A 19095-nucleotide genomic window follows, 5' to 3' on the forward strand; every position below is an offset into this window, starting at 1 on the left:
TGTGACTGCAGCTCTCTCTGTCTTCAGTGAAGTTGTAGGACAGGTGTTGAACGTTGTCATCAGAATCAGATGCTCTCCAGTGTGTCAGAAGATGCAAATGAACCCTCAAGGTTATGAAAGCGCTGAGAAGCCGTTTCCATGCCCTCTGGTAGTGGTGGTTACAGAGTTACAGGTAAAGAGGTAAAGAGTAAGAAAGAGGTCTTCGGCAGGGGGTCGGCAGTTAAGTGTCTGTCATTGCAGAGCTTCATGCAAAGTTCAATGTAGGTCTCATCTATTAATTATAAGCAGTGGTGAGCTGTGGATTTTTGAGCTATGGGGGCTCTATTTTATGACGTCACGGCGCGCGCACGTGCACGCACACGGGCATGTGCACATAGCCACTCAGCTCAGTGCAGTGAAATACTGTATTCAACATGTGATTATTGATGTAATTATATTTCTTATTATTTTGTTGCATTGTTAATTTGTTGTTTTTATTTTTGTTTCAATTGATTAATTATTTTATTTTCCTTTTAGTTTTTTATTCACCTGTTTCCTAGGCTTTCCACTTCCTGTGTGTTTTCCACTTCCTGTCGATTTGATCCAATGAAATCCAATGATACTGGTCAGATGACTAATGATATCCAATGAAATCCGACAGGAAGTGGAAAACACACAGCCTAGGAAACAGGTGAATAAAAGCCCTTTACATAGACTCACCCACACATAAGTAGTTAAAATGATCAGACAAATGATCCCCTTCACACTCTGCAGTAGACTGTTGTCTCTTATTGTGAGAGGAATGTAACACATTCAATTCAAGTACATGGCTTTTCTCGATTAGCCTAATGTTATGCAAAGCATCCAGGTAGAGGCTATTGAGAACGGCTCGCCACTGACGGCGCAAGCCTTAAGAGGCTATTGTTTAAACTTTAAGGTGTTAAAGACCACCGCTGGTGCGTGCTCGCGCGTGCATGTGGAGCATGCGTGAGCCCCCAGCCCCCATAGTGTCAGAGCTAAGGGGTCGCCGACCCCCTGAGCACCCCCTAGAGCTCACCCCTGAATATAAGCTATATACATTGCATACAATTTCAGCATCACATTATAATTCAATGTAATCATCGCGGGGCGGGCGAGGCGGGTCAACCCACGGAAGAAAAAATGAATAAAATCACTTTCTCTCTCCCTCCCTCTGTCCCTCTATCTGGAATTGAATGGACTTGCTTTTGTGTGTGTGGGGTTTTTTTGCGGGTTGCGGGACGGGCTGATTCGTTGATTTATATTCATTTTTGTGGGACGGGTTGGGCCGGGCGGGTTATGAATTGTGAGCTTGTAGATCTGCTATTTTCAAATGGCCAAAATGTATATAGGGCTGAGTGGTTAATGTGTGTTTTGTAATAATAATCAAAATGTACAAAGTAACTATAGTAGGCTAACTAAAGTTTTCAAATAATTGTAGTGCAGTAAAAGTTCAATATTTTCCTCTGAGATGTAGTGGAGTAGAAGTAAAAGTACCTCAAAATTGTACTTAAGTACAGTACTTGAGTAAATGTACTTAGTTACTTTACACCACTGGCGTGAAGAGGTAGTCCACTCAGAGAGTGGGCGGGGTCTATCGTCTGGAGCCAGGCTATCATAAGCCAGTCACAGCAGTGCAGGCTCCAGCAGCTGTCAGTGTGTCTCTAGTGTTCTCATCCATGTGGATTTATTTCAACATTTTCCTGCTGATATGGAGCTGCTACAATACACAAGAGACAGGTAACCAGGGCAGGGCTGTGAATGGTTCATTTTAGTCTGACATTTGAGTACAGTTTGGTTTATCAGTAGTTTTATGGTTGAGTTAAGCAGTGGTGTAAAGTGGAGTACATTTACTCAAGTACTGTACCTAAGTACAATTTTGATGTCTTTTTTTTTACTTTACTGGAGTATTTATAATTTTCAGTACTTTTACTTCTACTCCACATCTCAGAGGCCAATATTGTACTTTTGCTCCACTACAAAACACTTTAGTTACTAGTTACTTTGTAGATTTTGATTATTATTACAAAACACACATTACCCACTTCAGCCCTATATAAATTCCAGCCATTTGAAAATAGCCGATCTACAAGCCCACAATGTGTCGCGAACGCATTGTGAGCTTGTAGATCTGCTATTTTTGTATCTATTTTATACATTTGAGAACTTGAGGGACATTCTGCATAATGAGTACTTTTACTTTTGTACTTTATGTACATTTTGATACCATTACTTATGTACTTTTAGTACATTTTGAATACAGGATTTTGTATTTATTTATAGTAGCCAATTATTTAATACAGGACTTTTACTTGTAACAAAGTATATCTACATTGCAGTATTGATACTTTTACTTCGACTTTAAAATGTGAGTACTTTTTCCACCAATGGAGTTAAGTGACTATTTTTAGTTTAGGCTAGTAGTTTTTATTTAGTTTTAGTTAGTTAAGTTCATTCAAGGACTGCCTTTATTTATAGAAGCTGAAAGCAGTAGTCAATACACATGAAATATTGTTTTTTTTCCTGACATGTTGCTTGGTCAAAGCATTAGCAGCATCAAGCAGCCTGCTCTATTGTAGGCCTAGGTGACGATGAGGTAAACTCAGTGGTGGAAAAAGTACTCAAATGTTTTACTTAAGTACAAGTATCAATACTGCAATGTAGAAGTACTCTGTTACAAGTAAAAGTCCGGAATTCAACATTTACTTAGAAGAACTTTAGAAGTGAAATTATTGAAAATTGGAAGTAGGCCTACTCCAGTAATGTAAAAAAATACCTCAAAAGTACAGTACTTGAGTAAATGTACTTAGTTACTTTACACCACTGAGAAGTGAGAACAATAGAGCAATAGTGAGAAGTCTGGGCACTGGAGATAATTCATCTGGGATTGTTTTTCTTCTGTTAATATTATCATTATTTGAAAACTGGACTATGCGTGGCTATTTTGGGGGAACATGGGTACAACTTGAGGAATACTCGGCACCACTTCAGTCACTTCAATCTCTGACACACCCAGACTTAATATAAGGGTAATAAAAAACTGTTTCAAACTGGATTATAATTAATCACAGATGTGGTGTATTTAATTTGAACCCTGGATTAGTTCAACAAGTTTAAGCACTGATTCAAATGTGCAAACAGAAGCGCTTCTGTTGTCTACAAACAAAGCTAAACTTTCAGGACGCCTCCACACATGCACGCACGCACGCACGCACGCACGCACGCACGCACACACGCACACGCACACACACACACACACACACACACACACACACACACACACACACACACACACAAAACCTTTCATACAAGCACTCGTGGGAAGTTGAATTAGACATGAACTTAATAAACACTCAAGTAAACAGTGTGTTAAGAAATACTGCCCAGTGTTACAAGCAGCTATGCATCAAACCTTATAGCATCTGTCTAAATAACATGCTATCTAAGTAGAATGCATAGCATCTGTGGACAAGCAAACAGCATACATCTAAATGAAAGACCACTACTAACACTAAATCCATCGTGTTTTGTTTTAAGGAGAACCTCAGGTGATGGGGTCGTCTCAGACCGTTCTGGCCAAAGTGGGGGATGAAGCCATCCTTCCATGTCACATTGAACCTTCTGTTAACACAGCTAAGATGACAGTGGAGTGGGCCAGACCTGACCTGAAGCCAGACTATGTGAACATGCTACAAGATGGACATAATATTACACACTCCATAAACCTGTTGTACCAGCAGAGAACATCTCTGTTCCATGATGAACTGTCTCACGGTAACATCTCACTGAAGATCTCCAGGGTGCAGCTCTCAGACGAGGGAACGTTCATGTGTTTTGTTCCAACCCTGCACAGCAGGGCTTTGATACAACTCCTTGTTGGTAAGATTTACTGGTGAACACATGGATGGGAAAACAGACCAAAATAACTGTCATTAACCTGTTTATTTTAACAAGACTTGACTTGTGAGCTTTTTAACTGCTATGGTACCTTACCCTGCCTAGTTTTCAATAACACAATCTCAGACAGACAGACAAACATGTTTATATGTTGTTGCAGGATCTGTGTCTCAGCCAGTGATCTCTTTAAATGGTCCAGAAGACAACGGTTTATCTCTGACATGTAATTCTGGCTGCTGGTATCCACAACCTGAGTTGTCCTGGCTGGACAGTGAAGGAAACCTTGTCCCTGTAGAACCCTCAGTGACAGTCAGAGAGTCACAATACTGCTACGCTGTACGGACCAATGTGACGGTGACACAACCTGGGAACCTGACCTGCAGAGTTCACCTGCCGCACATCAACCACACTGCTGATGTACACAGAGTCATCCCAGGTAATGAATATCTTCCATCGCTCTGTAATGCCTTCAGAAGCCTCAGTAAACACCTGGAGCCAGTTGCACCACCTCACACTTAGTTCAAACGTAGCCTATTTATAGCTTAAATGGCTTTTAACCACACATTGTAACACGCCCATCAGCACACATATTTGAAAACATTTGTTAATTATTGTTCAATGTGGGCGCAGGGTGTGGAAATTACAACAGCGTTGGCTGTAAACTAGCCTATACACCTAGTTCCATTCTTTCCTCCCTTCATGGATAGCTTTCGCTACCACTAGTATGTTTACAGTTAAGACTATTCTACAAATGCCTTCTAAATCAGTAGTTCTCACACGTTCAAGATTTATTTTTAAATGTTAAAAAATAGCAGATGTACAAGCTCGCAGCACAACACTAAGTGACGTGCTGTGAGCTTGTAGATCTGCTATTTTTTAATAGCCAGCGCACACATCGAAAACGACACAGATGCTTTCCCGGTTTTAATGGGTTAATCTTGTGTATATAAACTGCCCATAAAAAGTTCGGAAACGTAACTTTGGTCGATTATTTCTCTCCTTCAATAATACCAATTGGTATAGTATTTTATATTATTTTTATCGTTGATTAGTCACCTTTACAACGAGGTACAGGCTGACACCAAATAATGCTGCCACTCTGCGTAATGGAACACCAGCTTCCACTTGCCCTTTTGCAAAGTTTGCACGACAAACGTGGCATCTTTCCATGGGGGCAGTGTTGCTGCTTGGAGCATACACAAACAAATTTGCAGGACCCATGCTCAGGTGCCAGTCACACACCTGAGACTGGCACCTGAGTGACTGGCCGGTCACTCAAAACAAGAGTGATTATCAACAGAAGCATTAGGGGATTTTGGCAAATTTTTTGGGGGGCGCTACCTACACGTTTAGCTGTGTTGTTCATTCCACGATTGGACAATCCTTACAAGCTGTACCTCGTTGTAAAGGTAACTAATCAACGCTAAACATGATATAAAATACAACACCAATTGGTATTATTAAAGGGGAGAAATAGTTAACCGAAGTTATGTTTTCAAACTTTTTGTGGGCAGTTTATTATAGCATGTCTTAGTGTTCATTAATGTGTATTGTCCTGACTAAATAAACCAATAAAGTAAAGTAAGTAAGTAAAGATGTGTTCCTCTGTGCGGACTTTACCTTCCCTCTGGACCTGTCCTGTGTTGTTGTTGTTTTTTTTGTTTGCACTTTATGTCTAATGATGTACATATTACTATGGACATACCAATGTGTTACCACTTTCACACCTTATGTTTAACCTCATGTACATACTGTATCTGCCGGTTTTATGTTATGTGCATATTTGTGTATATCTCTGCTGTCGGGCAGAAACCATGGCTAGTCTATGTCAAAAATGAAAAGAAAAAAGAAACATGTTTTTAGAACAACACAATAGGCCTACTGCCTCATCAAAGTTGGTAAGGTGACTCAAGTGGAGTTAGGAGGTTTTTGACCATTGATGTGGTCAAACACATTGTCATTCTAATCAATGTTGAAAAAAACGGATATCTCCAAAGTTGGAGTTAGGTGGAACTTTTTATTACTTTTCATTGGTTCAATATTTTAAAACCCACACACAGACATAAAGGGTGTTCAATTGTACTGATTTATTACAAAAAAATAAAAGAGTTGAAAAATGGAGATTGCTGGTTCCTGCCTGGCAGCGTTGTTTTGCTTCTAGGTAACAACTGCAAACAATAGGCCTACTTTATCATTAATACTTAAAAGAAAAAGTATTTTAACACCACAGTTAAATGTTCTTTATTTCAGTGTATGATGCTGATAACAGTTGTGCGTCATTACTCACTGTCTTTCAGAGGTAACCATTGAAACTCGAGGGACCGACAGAATGGGGATTACAGTATTTGTAATCCCCATTACATTGTTGGTGGCAGTTATGCTGATGTATTCATATTGGAAAATGCAAAACAAAACTAGTAAGTCTTGAACTGATTTGTTGACTAGTTAATTTTTCGAATGTATGTTTGATCCATTCATCTACTGCGTGTATCTATAATGATAACCAGTGGTTTAAAGTAACTAAGTACATTTACTCAAGTACTGTACTTAAGTACACGTTTGGAAACACTCCAGTAAAGTATAACAAATCTAAATGTTTAATACTTGTACTTTTACTCCACTACAATTATTTGAAAACTTTATATAGTTAGTTACTTTATGTAGATTTTAATTATTATTACAAAACATGCATTAACCACTTCATCCCTTTAAACTTTGGCTATTTGGAAATAGCTGATCTACAAGCTCACAACACGTCGAAAAGTGAAGTGTTGTGAGCTTGTAGATCTGCTATTTTCAAAGCATTTTTATACATTTGGAAACTTGTGAAATGTGACATTTTGCAAAATGATTACTTTTACTTTCAGTACTTAAGTATATTTGAATGTGAATACTTTTGTACATTTTTAATACCAGACTGTCTTTTTGAATACCGGAGTATTTCTACATTGTGGTATTGGTACTTTAACTTAATTACAAAATGTGAGTACTTCTTCCACCACTGATGTTAACAATGTGAAGATTATAATAATTATTGTCTCCTCACTGACCAATCACTGTCTCACATGTAACATTTTACAGAACGAAATGCTGAATCCCCCGGACATCATGGAGGTAAGTGTGTGTGTGTGTGTGTGTGTGTGTGTGTGTGTGTGTGTGTGTGTGTGTGTGTGTGTGTGTGTGTGTGTGTGTGTGCGTGTGCGTGCGTGCGTGTGCATGTATGGATGGACTTTTGACTGTAAATGTATGCCTTAGGCCTACACAGCAAGAACAGATAATAATATAATCCACTATTTCATATAGTTTCAGGTGAACAAGAGGACAACCTGCAGTGATAGACTAACTTCAATGATAGAAAAAAAGAAAAGGAAAAAAGCAGCATTTCTTTTTGGTAAACTTGACTTGGACCCGCTGACTTCCTGTGTGAAAGCCAGTGCATCCGTGGTGTCATAATGGACAGCGATTTTAAATTGACAGGAACTCAAAAGGGAGAACACGTCGCCCCCAGAAACCGGTGGTTGCATTGAAGAGCATTGGACATGCTGGCCATTCATAGGTACTGCAGCTGGAGCCACTGTACATGAACGAGCGAAAAGGGTTTCGACCAATGGGCTCGAATCAGGAGCTGGGGCTGCGTCATAGAAGTGACGCAAAACGCGTCACAGAAGTGACGCAAAACGTGTCACAGACGCCCCAAATAGGCCTCGCCCGTCATATTTCCCAACCCGAAAGAAGGAGTGATTTCGGCCCATGCGCTGGGTGAGCAACTCAATGCAAGTGGATGGGAGGGGATATCCGGTGCCCTCTCTATTATTTTAAACTCTGTGGTCAACCCCCCATTCTGGCCTTACTCCACTGGCTCCCAATAGGTTTTAGGGTACATTTTAACCCATTAAGACCGGTAAAGCATCTGTGTCATTTTATAGATTTATTTATTATTTTTATTTTATTTTTTCTATCCGACGATTTTGTAACCCCATTTTTTACACCCAGTGCCAATTGTCTATGTAATCATTGAGCTCTAGGGGGTGCTCAAGGGGTCGGCGACCCCTTAGTTCTGACACTATGGGGGCTGGGGTCTCGCGCGTGCTCCACATGCACGAGCAGCTCCACATGCACGCGCGAGCACACACCGTCAGCCACCGGCGAGCCGTCAATCATTAACACAACAACACACCGTCAGGGGCGAGCCGTCTTTAACACCTTAAACAATGGCCTCAACCTGGCTGCTTTGCATAACATTAGGCTACTCGAGAAAAGCCATGGAGTGTGAAAGGGTTAATCGCTTAGCAGAGGACACAAGAGCTGTAGCCAACCAGACACTCACAAAATTATCCCCGTCTAGCTCTGGTCCATAGCGTTAGAAGGAGTTCTCCTTAACGTTATGGTATTTCGATTCTTTCCCCTCGCACCGCGGTAGCGCAGCCTCTCGTCTGTAGTAAAATAAAAAAAATACACTTTTGGTACTCACCAAAACAAAGACGGTTTAATGGAGTTGAAAGCCTATTCTAGTGGGAACACTCTGAGCCCCCACCTCACGTCTAAAATACACTTTTTGGGCAGAAAAGAAAATATTTCACCGAAAGGAAGAATCTGGTCAATAGGAAAATTCCATTGACCAGATCTGTAGAGGGCACTGTGGAGTAACCAAAAACAGGTTTTAATTCCGGTGAAATATTTTCTTTTCTGGCCAAAAAGTGTATTTTAGACGTGAGGTGGGGGCTCACAGTGTTCCCATTTAGTAAAGTAGGCTATCAACTCCATAAAACCGTCTTTGTTTTGGTGAGTAGCAAAAGTATATTTTTTATATTTTTTACTTGTTTTAAAAAACACTGTTTTGAAAGCAATGTAAGTAAAGTAAAGACAAGTTGACTGATTATTTTAAGTACTTATGTGTGGGTGAATCTATGTAAAGGACTTTTATATAAAACTAAAAGGAAAATAAAATAATTAATTAATTGAAACAAAAATAAAAACAACAAATTAACAATGCAACAAAATAATAAGAAATATAAATACATTAATAATCACATGTTGAATACAGTATTTCAACTAGCACTGAGCTGAGTGGCTATGTGCACATGCCTGCGCACGTTCACGTGCCCACGCGCGTGCATGTGACGTCATAAAATAGAGCCCCCATAGTTAAAAAATCCACAGCTCACCACTGACTCATCGCACTACCTTCCCTCTGCCAACCTAGGGAGTATTTGGTTCTATAGTATAGAACCAATGAAAAATATTAAAAAGTGCTTCTGACAAAAGCAAGTAACCCCATTGGCTCCTCTCCCCCTCCAACCATATTGTGAGCTTGGAGGTCCATTCAGCTGTTCTTATCAATGATGAACAAAACCTCCTAAAGTCCACTTTTTGTTTTTTCGTTTTTTTTCATTTCCTGAAAAATGAACATTTTGGAGTTAGCTGGTTCCTGCCGGACAGCAGAGATACTGTATACAAGCTCATAGCGTGCCACGGACCCCCATCTCATATGTTGTTCCAGGGACCCCCAGAAGCAAAGATGTGTTTGCTTTAAAACATATCAAAGATTTGCACACATTTTCACGATAATTAATGGGTTAATATTGTGTTTGTTTTTAAATCTTTAAATGTATTAGCGATAGCGTCAGTTTTTACCTCTGCTCTTCTTAAACTATACAACATCAAGCACAGGGTTTTCTCAGTTCTACCTGTTTTTAAAACCTTTCAATCTTAAAGCTCAGTTTTATTCCTTGTCTTTTAACTCGGATGAAGAGTTGTACCTATCTTTAATTGCATTTTAATTGTGTTTACATTGTATTATGCTTTGTTTTTATTTGTTTTTATGCTTTTCCGACTGTATAGCACTTTGGTCATCTCTGTTGTTTTAAAAATGTGCTTGATAAATGAAGTTAGATTGGATTTGGATGGAATGGTACAATAAAGGAATTGGACCGTTAAGAGGGAATTGTTAAGGAACCGGAATCGTTAAAATCCTCATGTAGTCCCTGGTATGAAAATGTTTGAGAAGCACTGACTGTAATTGCGTGGCAGGAACACTAGGGGGCACAAGTACACCACTCACTCTATTGGCTCTATGTCTGTCTGTGTAAATATGTAGATACTTTGTTTGTTTTCTTTGATTGATCTCTCCTCAACCTAGCCCCCCCCCCGGGCTAATAAGGGACACCTATAGGATAGGTGTCCCTTATTTTAATCTCTGAGAGTTGCCAACCCTAACCTTGCCATACCTTAGCTTTTGCTGAACTGACGCCACTGGCTGTGCATCTAGGGCCTGTAGCAACCTCATCCCAGAGAGAAGTCACCTTCATGGATGCAGGAAGATGTTTTCAAAGCATTCTGTCTATTGTTCCAACATGTCTCCAACACTATAATCCTCTTAAAATCATCTTTAAAAAATAAAATAGCAGCTCACCTCTTAAAAGTATATACTGCAATGCAGAAACACTCTGTAAGTAAAGTCCGGAATTCAAAATGTACTTGAGTAAAAGTACAAAAGTATTGGTATCAAAATGTATTTAAAGCACCAAAAGTAGAAAGTAGCCTACTCATTATGCAGAAAGTCCCATTTCACAAGTTTTCAAACGTATAAACATCTTTTGAAAACAGCAGATGATACAAGCTCACAATGTGTCGTGTGATTGGCTATTTTCAAGATGCCAAAATGTGTATAGGGGCTGGAGTGATTAATGTATGTTTTGATAATCTAAATCTACAAAGTAACAACTAGTAAAAGTACAATATTTGACTCTGAGATGTAGTGGAGTAGAAGAAAAAGTCAAAACAAAATAGAAATAGGCCTACTTAAGTACAGTACTTGAGTAAATGTACTTTGTTACTTTACACCACTATTAATAGAGACATAAAGTTGTCTTCAGCCTCTCTGGCTTCAAAGGAATCAGTCCATGTCTCCATTATTCTAAAATTCTGGGTCTCCACAGTAGAATCATCTTAGGAAAACTCTGGCTGTGACACAAAGTCGATTTGAAAACGTGTCCTGCGCAATAAGCTGACTTTTTCCATTGAAACTGCGTTTGTTTTGATGATGTATTTTCCATGCAGATTTTACCAGTAGTGGAAAAAGTACTAAAATGTTTTACTTAAGTAAAAGTATCAATACTGCAATGTAGAAGTACTCTGTTACAAGTAAAAGTCCTGAATTAAAAATGTACTGGAGTAAAAGTACAAAAGTATTGGTATCAAAATGCACTTAAAGTACCAAAAGTAAAAGTACAAAATGTTTTGAAAATAGCAGATCTGTGAGCTTGTAGATCTGCTATTTTCAAATAGCCTAGGTATAAAATAGGGCTAAAGTGGTTAATGTATGTTTCATAATGTAATAATTTATATCTAGAAAGTAACTTGTAACTAAAATGTTAATATTGTAGTGGAGTAAAAGTACAATATTTGCCCTTGAGATGTAGAGAAGTAGAAGTAAAAGTACTGAAAATTGGAAATACTATTAAGTGTTACTTAAGTACAGTACTTGAGTAAATATACTTAGTTACTTTACACCACTGGATTTGACAACACAGCGGCAGTGTGTAGCCTAATAGGCTATAGAAAAACATACAGCTGGCAGACATAAAAAACTAAACAAAAGGTGAAAATAGTCTAAACACACAAACAAACAGCCTGTTTGAAAACATGCCAGTCTTAATTGTCTTGCATTTGTTTCACCTGTGTGATTGCTCTGCTTTGTAGCAGACAGACCACTGTGATTAGCCTGGCTTACAGCGCTCTGGTGAACAGGTGGACTAACAACTAGAGGGTAGCATGGGTCCAAAAAATTGGACCCGAACCGAAACAGATCAGAGGATATTTGAACCGAACCGAACGGGCCCTAGAAAGAAATCAAATTTACTGGACCCTACCCGAAACGGCACCGAGAATGATTGGATCCGGTCCGAAACGGAGCCGATTAAAATTGGACGCGATCCTAAATGGACCCGGGGGAAATGGAGCCGATCCGGCCGGGTCTTTAGACCCAAACCGTGTCCGATGCTATATTATGCTTATTTTCTCCATAACATCGAGACTGGTCGTCTCAGCAAGTCAGCGCCTCTCCGAGGCGAGCTACAGCGGAGGGTTGCGTCATGCAGAAGTTGAACAGCTACGTTTTCACAGACTTTCATATCCCCCCAGCTCAACCTATAAATGAACATAGGAATGAGCCTAGATGCATATCAATTGTCCATTGTGTGACCTGTCCTGTTGTAGGTGTTAAAATGAAATGAATAAAGTGGGCATGAGTGAACTGCTGCGCCTGCGCAACAAATACCAAAACTATGAAAACACCCGCTCGGCGCTCGCCCCAAAACACAGTCGCCCCGGGGAAAATCTGGCGGTATTCGCCTGGTATTCCTAAACTATCAGTAAACTATGCCTAAACCTAACCTTATTCCTAATCTTAACCTCAGTATAACTATGCCTAATCCTGAACCTATTTCTACCCTTATCCTCAGTAAAAAAAATACAAGAATACAAGAACCGCTGGTCCGCCTGAAAAATGGGGGCGAGGGTGTTTTGGGGCGAGCTGTGCCAGAGCCTTTCCCTGCGCGACAGCGTCGCCCAACTTTCACCACTTTATCCATTGCAGACAGACAGTCACTGTGCTTGCATAATATCCACGACACACACGTGTTCGGGTCCCTTTATCGACAATTGGGTCCGGTTTGGTTCAGATTCTATCAGTGTCACCTCGGAAAATCCCGGTCCTGTTTATCAACACCGAGCGAACACCCTACTCAGTGCAGATTAGGAGGAGAGCTGTGTTGTGGCGTATAAAAAAGAGCAGACATACAAGCTCACAAAGCGGCGCGTTGCGACGTGCTGTGAGCTTGTAGCTCTGATATTTTCAACGTGCGACACCATCGTACAACGAATAGGCTATTATATAACTGCAGCGCGCAGCAGAGCAGGCTGTCGGAATTAAACCACACAGTCAGATCATGATAAAAACTTTAAATGATTATGATTTTAATGATTGTAGCCAACTACTTTATCCAAATAATAATATTAATAATAGGCTTAAATGATAAAATAGCCTAATAACAGCATTTTCCGAACCGGCCACGGTGGCCGGTGGTGTTTATAATTACCGGCCAATTAAACATTTTACTGGTCAATGGCCGGCAAATACTGGCTAACGGAATCCCTGAGATATATATATATATATATATATATATATATATATATATATATATATATATGTTTTTTTTTTAAAGCTCGGGTCCTCACGGGTCCATACGGGTCTATCCATTACAAATGGATCCGACCAAGCCCCGTGGGAATTGGAACCGATCCGACCCTGCCCGACGGACAATATTACTTGTCACTATTACAGTCAATATTTTTGGACCCGAAAATGTTCGGTTCTCGGTTCGGGTCTCGGGTATTCGGTTCCGGGTGGACCCATGCTACCCTCTACTAACAACATAATTTTTTACACACCAAATCACTGTCAGGTGGAAACCTTGTAAGTCCAAAACTGCTTTACTTTTCAGGATATGTAAAAAAAAAGAAGCTGTGTTCAAATGGATCCAATGTAGTTATTATTTAGTCCCAAGCTCTGTTGGTTCAATATTTAGGCCTGTTAAACGCACACACACACACACACACACACACGCACACAATCACGCACGAACGCACAAACGCACGAACGCACGAACGCCCGCACACACACATGCTTTCACTTCCAAAAGGTTTCAAAAGTAGCATAAATAGCAGATCCATGAGCTCACAACATGTTGCATCGTGAGCTTGAAGATCAGCTATCTTTGCTACTTTTGTGTGACACTGTAGTACGATGGAGCAGGAAATTAATTCAGGGGGAAAAAAACATAAAAAGTTGAAATATGGAGAGATACAAGATTTCTGCCTGACAGCACTTTGTGTGTGTGTGTGTGTGTGTGTGTGTGTGTGTGTGTGTGTGTGTGTGTGTGTGTGTGTGTGGCTGCCTGCCGGGTCGGTCGATGTCGGAGATGAGCCTGTTCTAAACACCTAACCACGCACACAACCGTTGTAACTGCCATCGCTAATGCAGTAGGGTTTTGAGATGTTCTGGACACTCTTTGTACAGATGTGCCTTATCGCCACGCTAAAATCAGCCTTTAAACAAGCGCTGAACAGTGGCTGCGTTTACAAACAATGCCTGAAGGTTTACGACCCGAGTTCACCAATACCTGTCGGGATATCCCTGTGGACTTCGAGCAATATGTGCGACCGTTGTCAGATCATGAATGGATTACCTTCCAACAGCATGAAAGAACGTACCGAGGGACACCGGATACCAAACTACTGCAAGAAAGGACTAACTTCGCCGTCACCCCGGGTGGCGCCGACAAATGGAGCAGACTGGTCTCTGTTCTAGTTGGCGTTTTCTTTGAGAATGGAATATTCTCCACTATGCAGCGAAACGGACGCCCATACGGATACCCGCTCTTGAAATATGCTGCTAGAATCCTAAAGAAGTTCCCCCTATGTGACGACTACCCAGTGGATATTACACCCGACTCGATCATAACCTGGATTGAGGCGCAGCTATGTTTTGTCCGTGAAAGGATACAACCTGCGCTCCGTGCCACTGGGACTCAAACACATCGGCAGCAGAACAAAGTTACCAGAAACAAATTGGCATATCTTTGGCAACATCGTAAGTCAAAAGCAATCGATATCATCATTAACAACAGCTGTTTCCCTGAACCACCGCCCGCTGTTAGTAACACAGCTACTGTATTTGATTATTATAAGGCTAAATACCAAGACGTACCCACCACTATGCCCCTGACCACGCCCCCTTGGCATGACGTCATTGAAAACATAGAACCAGGTTACCTCCCAGAAACCTGCAGGTTCACAGCAGAGGAGGTAGATACTGTTCTGATTTCTCTCCCTAACAACAACGCTAGTGGCTCTGATGGAGTAACCTATGAGACCCTGAGAGCTACTAGACCCATGTCAACACAAACCCTTACAGATAATTTTAATACCTGCCTGATTAATGAGCGAGTGCCTGACTCCTGGAAAGGTGCCCTTGTCGTATTATTTGCTATATTTTATATGACAGTATGCAAGTAAAAGCAGATTATTAGTAGAACAAATATGCTAAAGTCAGAAGAGTAATCATGAGTGTGTGTGACTGGTGAGTGCCTGGTGAATGTGTGACATTGCTAGTTCTAACTCAGCAACAGCTGTCAATCTATAACAGCTGAGCCAAATGGCCATTGCGTTGCTCTTATCTATAGAACATACCTTATATGGCTATTTAGAATGGCATCTGTGGTAAATATCTACTATAAGAACGGTGTGAGATGTTTGTTTGGGATAGGTGCTCGTGCCCTGAGGGGCTGCAGGAGGGCTCTCTGCCCTGGATTCTAGGATGATGCTGTACTTGAATGAATAAATGAACATGAAAGACCTGGAAACCTTGACGTCTTCTCTTCTATTCTCCTCCATATTATTACCACCAACGGGCCTGATAACACGCAGTTAATGCCTCTAATACACGACATATTTGGCGAACCAGCGGCTATTGTTGCTTTCCTTTCCGAGGGCGCTTTAGAGAAGAACCTGTGTATTTTGAGGGTTGCCGTGACTGCGGGCCTGTAAGAGGAGGATCGGGGCCGTGGATGTCTTCCTACGGCGAGGAGGACCACCGCGGGGCAACCATGGAGGCGTCGGCGCGACCTGGATTTCTACTATGATGAAGGACCTCGCAACGGCGACGTTGTGATGACTGCGCGGCCGCTCATGACCGGATCTCAGATGGCTACTCAACTAACTACTCTTCTCTGCGGAGCGCCTGGCTGGGTGGACGGCGGAGCGAAGAACTTGCTGGTCGAAGTTCTCCGTGGGGGGATGAGTTGGTGAGGAGCGGCTATCTTTTTGGCTGGAACAAAGATATCACCTGGAACTGCGCTCAGCTTTTCTGCTGGGTGAGTGGACATTGAGGTAGAGACTACGAAAGCAGCATTATCGGATGGGAACAATGAACAATGCAGGAGAGAGGTTGTATTGTAGTGATAAAGTGGTTTAAACTACGGAGCGTTATTTTTGTTGCCGTGCGTAAAAGTGTTATGCGAGGACTTTGTTTCACTTTCTGGTCACTGGGGTTTAATGTGGAGTTTTTTTATTTTCGTTGTATGCGCTGAAAGACTGAGATTGATGATGATCGATGCGCTGATGCTAGTCCGGAAAGCACAGGGTTGCATCCGGCACCTGAAAAGTGTGAACTCACATTCAGTGTATAGATATAGGTAACATTGTATCCCAGGGTTTAAAGACAACAGAGAGACCTGCGCACTGATTAGGGAATGAGAATGCATTTTGACTGGTGTTTTTATTTTCGAGATGATCGATGCGAAATGAGAAAGTTCAGCACCGTATTGATGTATTTTGAAATTTAAGGTAAATCACTGTATGACTTTTGTGTAATTTGTATGCCTGTATCTGAGTTGTTCTGTCTGAGGTGATGTTTGATGTTAATTCTTCCTAAATGTCCTTTGTTTAGGTTTCAGCCATTGATTGGTCATGGGGGGTGTAGGTGGAAGAATGTTGTTTTTTTATGTTTTTCTTGCAAACTGTTTTATTTAATATACGTGGTTGCGAAAGACGTTAAAGTCTTTCGTGGGGGGAATGTCGTATTATTTGCTATATTTTATATGACAGTATGCAAGTAAAAGCAGATTATTAGTAGAACAAATATGCTAAAGTCAGAAGAGTAATCATGAGTGTGTGTGACTGGTGAGTGCCTGGTGAATGTGTGAAATTGCTAGTTCTAACTCAGCAACAGCTGTCAATCTATAACAGCTGAGCCAAATGGCCATTGCGTTGCTCTTATCTATAGAACATATCTTATATGGCTATTTAGAATGGCATCTGTGGTAAATATCTACTATAAGAACGGTGTAAGATGTTTGTTTGAGATGGTTGTGCCCAGAGGGGGCTGCTGGAGAGGGCTCTCTGCCCTGGAGTCTATGATGCTGTTTGTTTGATGCTGAATAAATGAACATGGAAACTTGGAAACCCTGACGTCTGCTCTCTGCTTCTTCTCCTCTTCATTATTACCACCAAAGGGCCTGATAACACGCAGTTTAATGACTCAAATACACGACACCCTCATTTACAGGACACCAAAAAAAAGACAATAATCCAGATGATCCCTCCACTTGGCGTGACATCTCCTTACTCCCTACCATATACTGTACAAAGTCTTTATGAAGTGCCTGCTTGCACACATCCTACCCTGGCTGGTGGACACAGGAACACTCTCCCCACACCAGAAAGCATATATCAATAGACAGGGAATGAATGAACACGTATTCTGCCTAAAAACAGGAATAGATGATTTCAAACATGAATCCTCTAGATTTTACACTGTTCCTGGATTTCAGAGATGCGTTTGGCACACTCTCACATAAGGTGATGCTGAATGCACTGGAGGAAATACATCTACCCCAGCCTTTTGTGAATATTATCTCTAATGTGTACCAAGACTCATTTCTCCAGGTTATCTGTGGGCAGCAGCTCACAGAGCAAATTTCTCTGAAGGTGGGAATAAAAACTGTCTGTCCATTGAGTGCCGTGAATTTTATCCGAGCCCTCAACCATTGGATGAAGTGGATCCATCAGTGTGCTCCCCCACACATCCGGTCCCCAAACCCCATCCAGGGGTATGCTGACGATGTACAGGTGTCATCTAGAGAGGAGGACGTCATCACGAACATGCTGGCACGCACCGATGAATTCCTCCACTGGTCCGGGCTGGAGGTGAAACACAAAATGCGCTGTGCTCAATGAACGCCGCAGCGGCGGCAACCGCTGGTACAAGGCCAAGAAAGACAAGCCTCCCTCCTTTCTAATAATGGGCCAACCCATCAGGGTGTATTCCCGTAATGAGACCTACCCATACCTGGGCCATAAGTTCAACATCGCTGGCGAGTAGGCGGAGCAAGTTGAGGAGCTCACTAAAGAGTTTCACCATCGCCTCAACCTGATCGATCTGTCCCCCCTCCCTATAGTCATGAAACTCGAGGCTGTGAGTAAGTGGCCCTGGCGAAGATACTACATCTATTTGCCAATGTACACATCCCACAAAAGGCACTGAGAGACATGACAAATAGAACTGTCCAGCTGGCCAGAAAATGGGTCGGCCTAAACACACACTCCACACGAGACATACTCTTCCTTTCATATGGCGAAGGGGGGCTGGGGGTCCCAAATATAGAGTGGATCTATGCAGCAACAAGGCTAACCCACCTACTCCACATACTTATGATGGCACTGTCAGCGAAATGGCCAGGGCATCACTCCTACTGGACTTACGCAGGAGGAAGGTCCCCCTGGCTGTTGCAGACCAGAATAATTGTCTCCGCCAGGCCGAAAGGCATGGCGAGAGAGTATGTTTTACCCTCCGTCCGTCCGTCCGTCCGTCCGTCCGTCCGTCCGTCCGTCCGTCCGTCCGTCCGTGTGTTACCAGCTAATCTCTGGCACCGTTGGCCCGGTCGCTGCGAAACTGTGCACACACACTCCCTGGATGCCAATTCAGAACCTCTGCCTCAAACATGGGCCTGTTATAGCGCCACCTGGAGGCCGATTTGTGCAAAACCCATTTTTCATCCAAACGTCATGCAAATCGGTACACAGTATCTCTATAGTCATGTGATCAACACGGATCTGTCCGATTTCCCATATTCCGTCCTCATTGGCTAATGTTTGCTTCCAAAATTTGCAGGATTGGTCCGTTTTGAACAGGAGGCCACAATAACGTACCTGACCTGGCGGAGACCTGTGCTCCGAGGAGCACTTTTTCTAGTTTCCTATGTTTTAGGAGGAAAGACTCTGGAAAACTGGACTCACAAGACAAGGGCTTTGGGGTCTGGTCCGATTGGCCAGATCTCAATGACCTCTATCACTGGACAGGAGTCCAGTTAAAATGGGCAAAAAACCACACCGAAGTGCTCATCTCTGATGGACTAATTACAGACCCCAGTGTGGTAGTGGAGGCTACTCTCTCCCACCAGGGAGGGGACATTAGACTACAGGAAGACACAGCTAGAAGGGTTCTGCTTAATATGAAACAGGCTGAGCCCAAACAACACTGGCGTGGACTTAGACTGCAGGGAAAGTTGGCCTGTGTTGATTCCGCTGATCACTCTGTTTCACATTCGATGTACAAAAATGCTGTAATTGGGGAGGATGTGT

At 41.9% G+C, this 19095-nt stretch overlaps 2 protein-coding genes across 2 annotated transcripts in view; one reads left to right on the plus strand and one right to left on the minus strand.

The window, feature by feature from the left end:
• The window catches only part of LOC308090414 (V-set domain-containing T-cell activation inhibitor 1-like), a 183593-nt gene that overhangs the window by 87318 nt on the left and 77180 nt on the right, over positions 1-19095 (minus strand). The gene's annotated exons all lie outside the window — the stretch shown is intronic.
• LOC308089976 (butyrophilin subfamily 3 member A3-like) lies at positions 1642-9819 on the plus strand. The gene is made up of 6 exons (XM_080434974.1): positions 1642-1737; positions 3535-3876; positions 4055-4330; positions 6192-6311; positions 6976-7008; positions 7198-9819. Exons 1-6 carry the CDS (start codon positions 1677-1679, stop codon positions 7227-7229), a joined length of 864 nt encoding a protein of 287 aa, XP_080291100.1. The 5' UTR covers positions 1642-1676; the 3' UTR covers positions 7230-9819.

This window comes from Gymnoscopelus braueri (genome assembly GCF_963280865.1).
Source record: "Gymnoscopelus braueri genome assembly, chromosome: 8".
Taxonomy (NCBI): Eukaryota; Metazoa; Chordata; class Actinopteri; order Myctophiformes; family Myctophidae; genus Gymnoscopelus; species Gymnoscopelus braueri.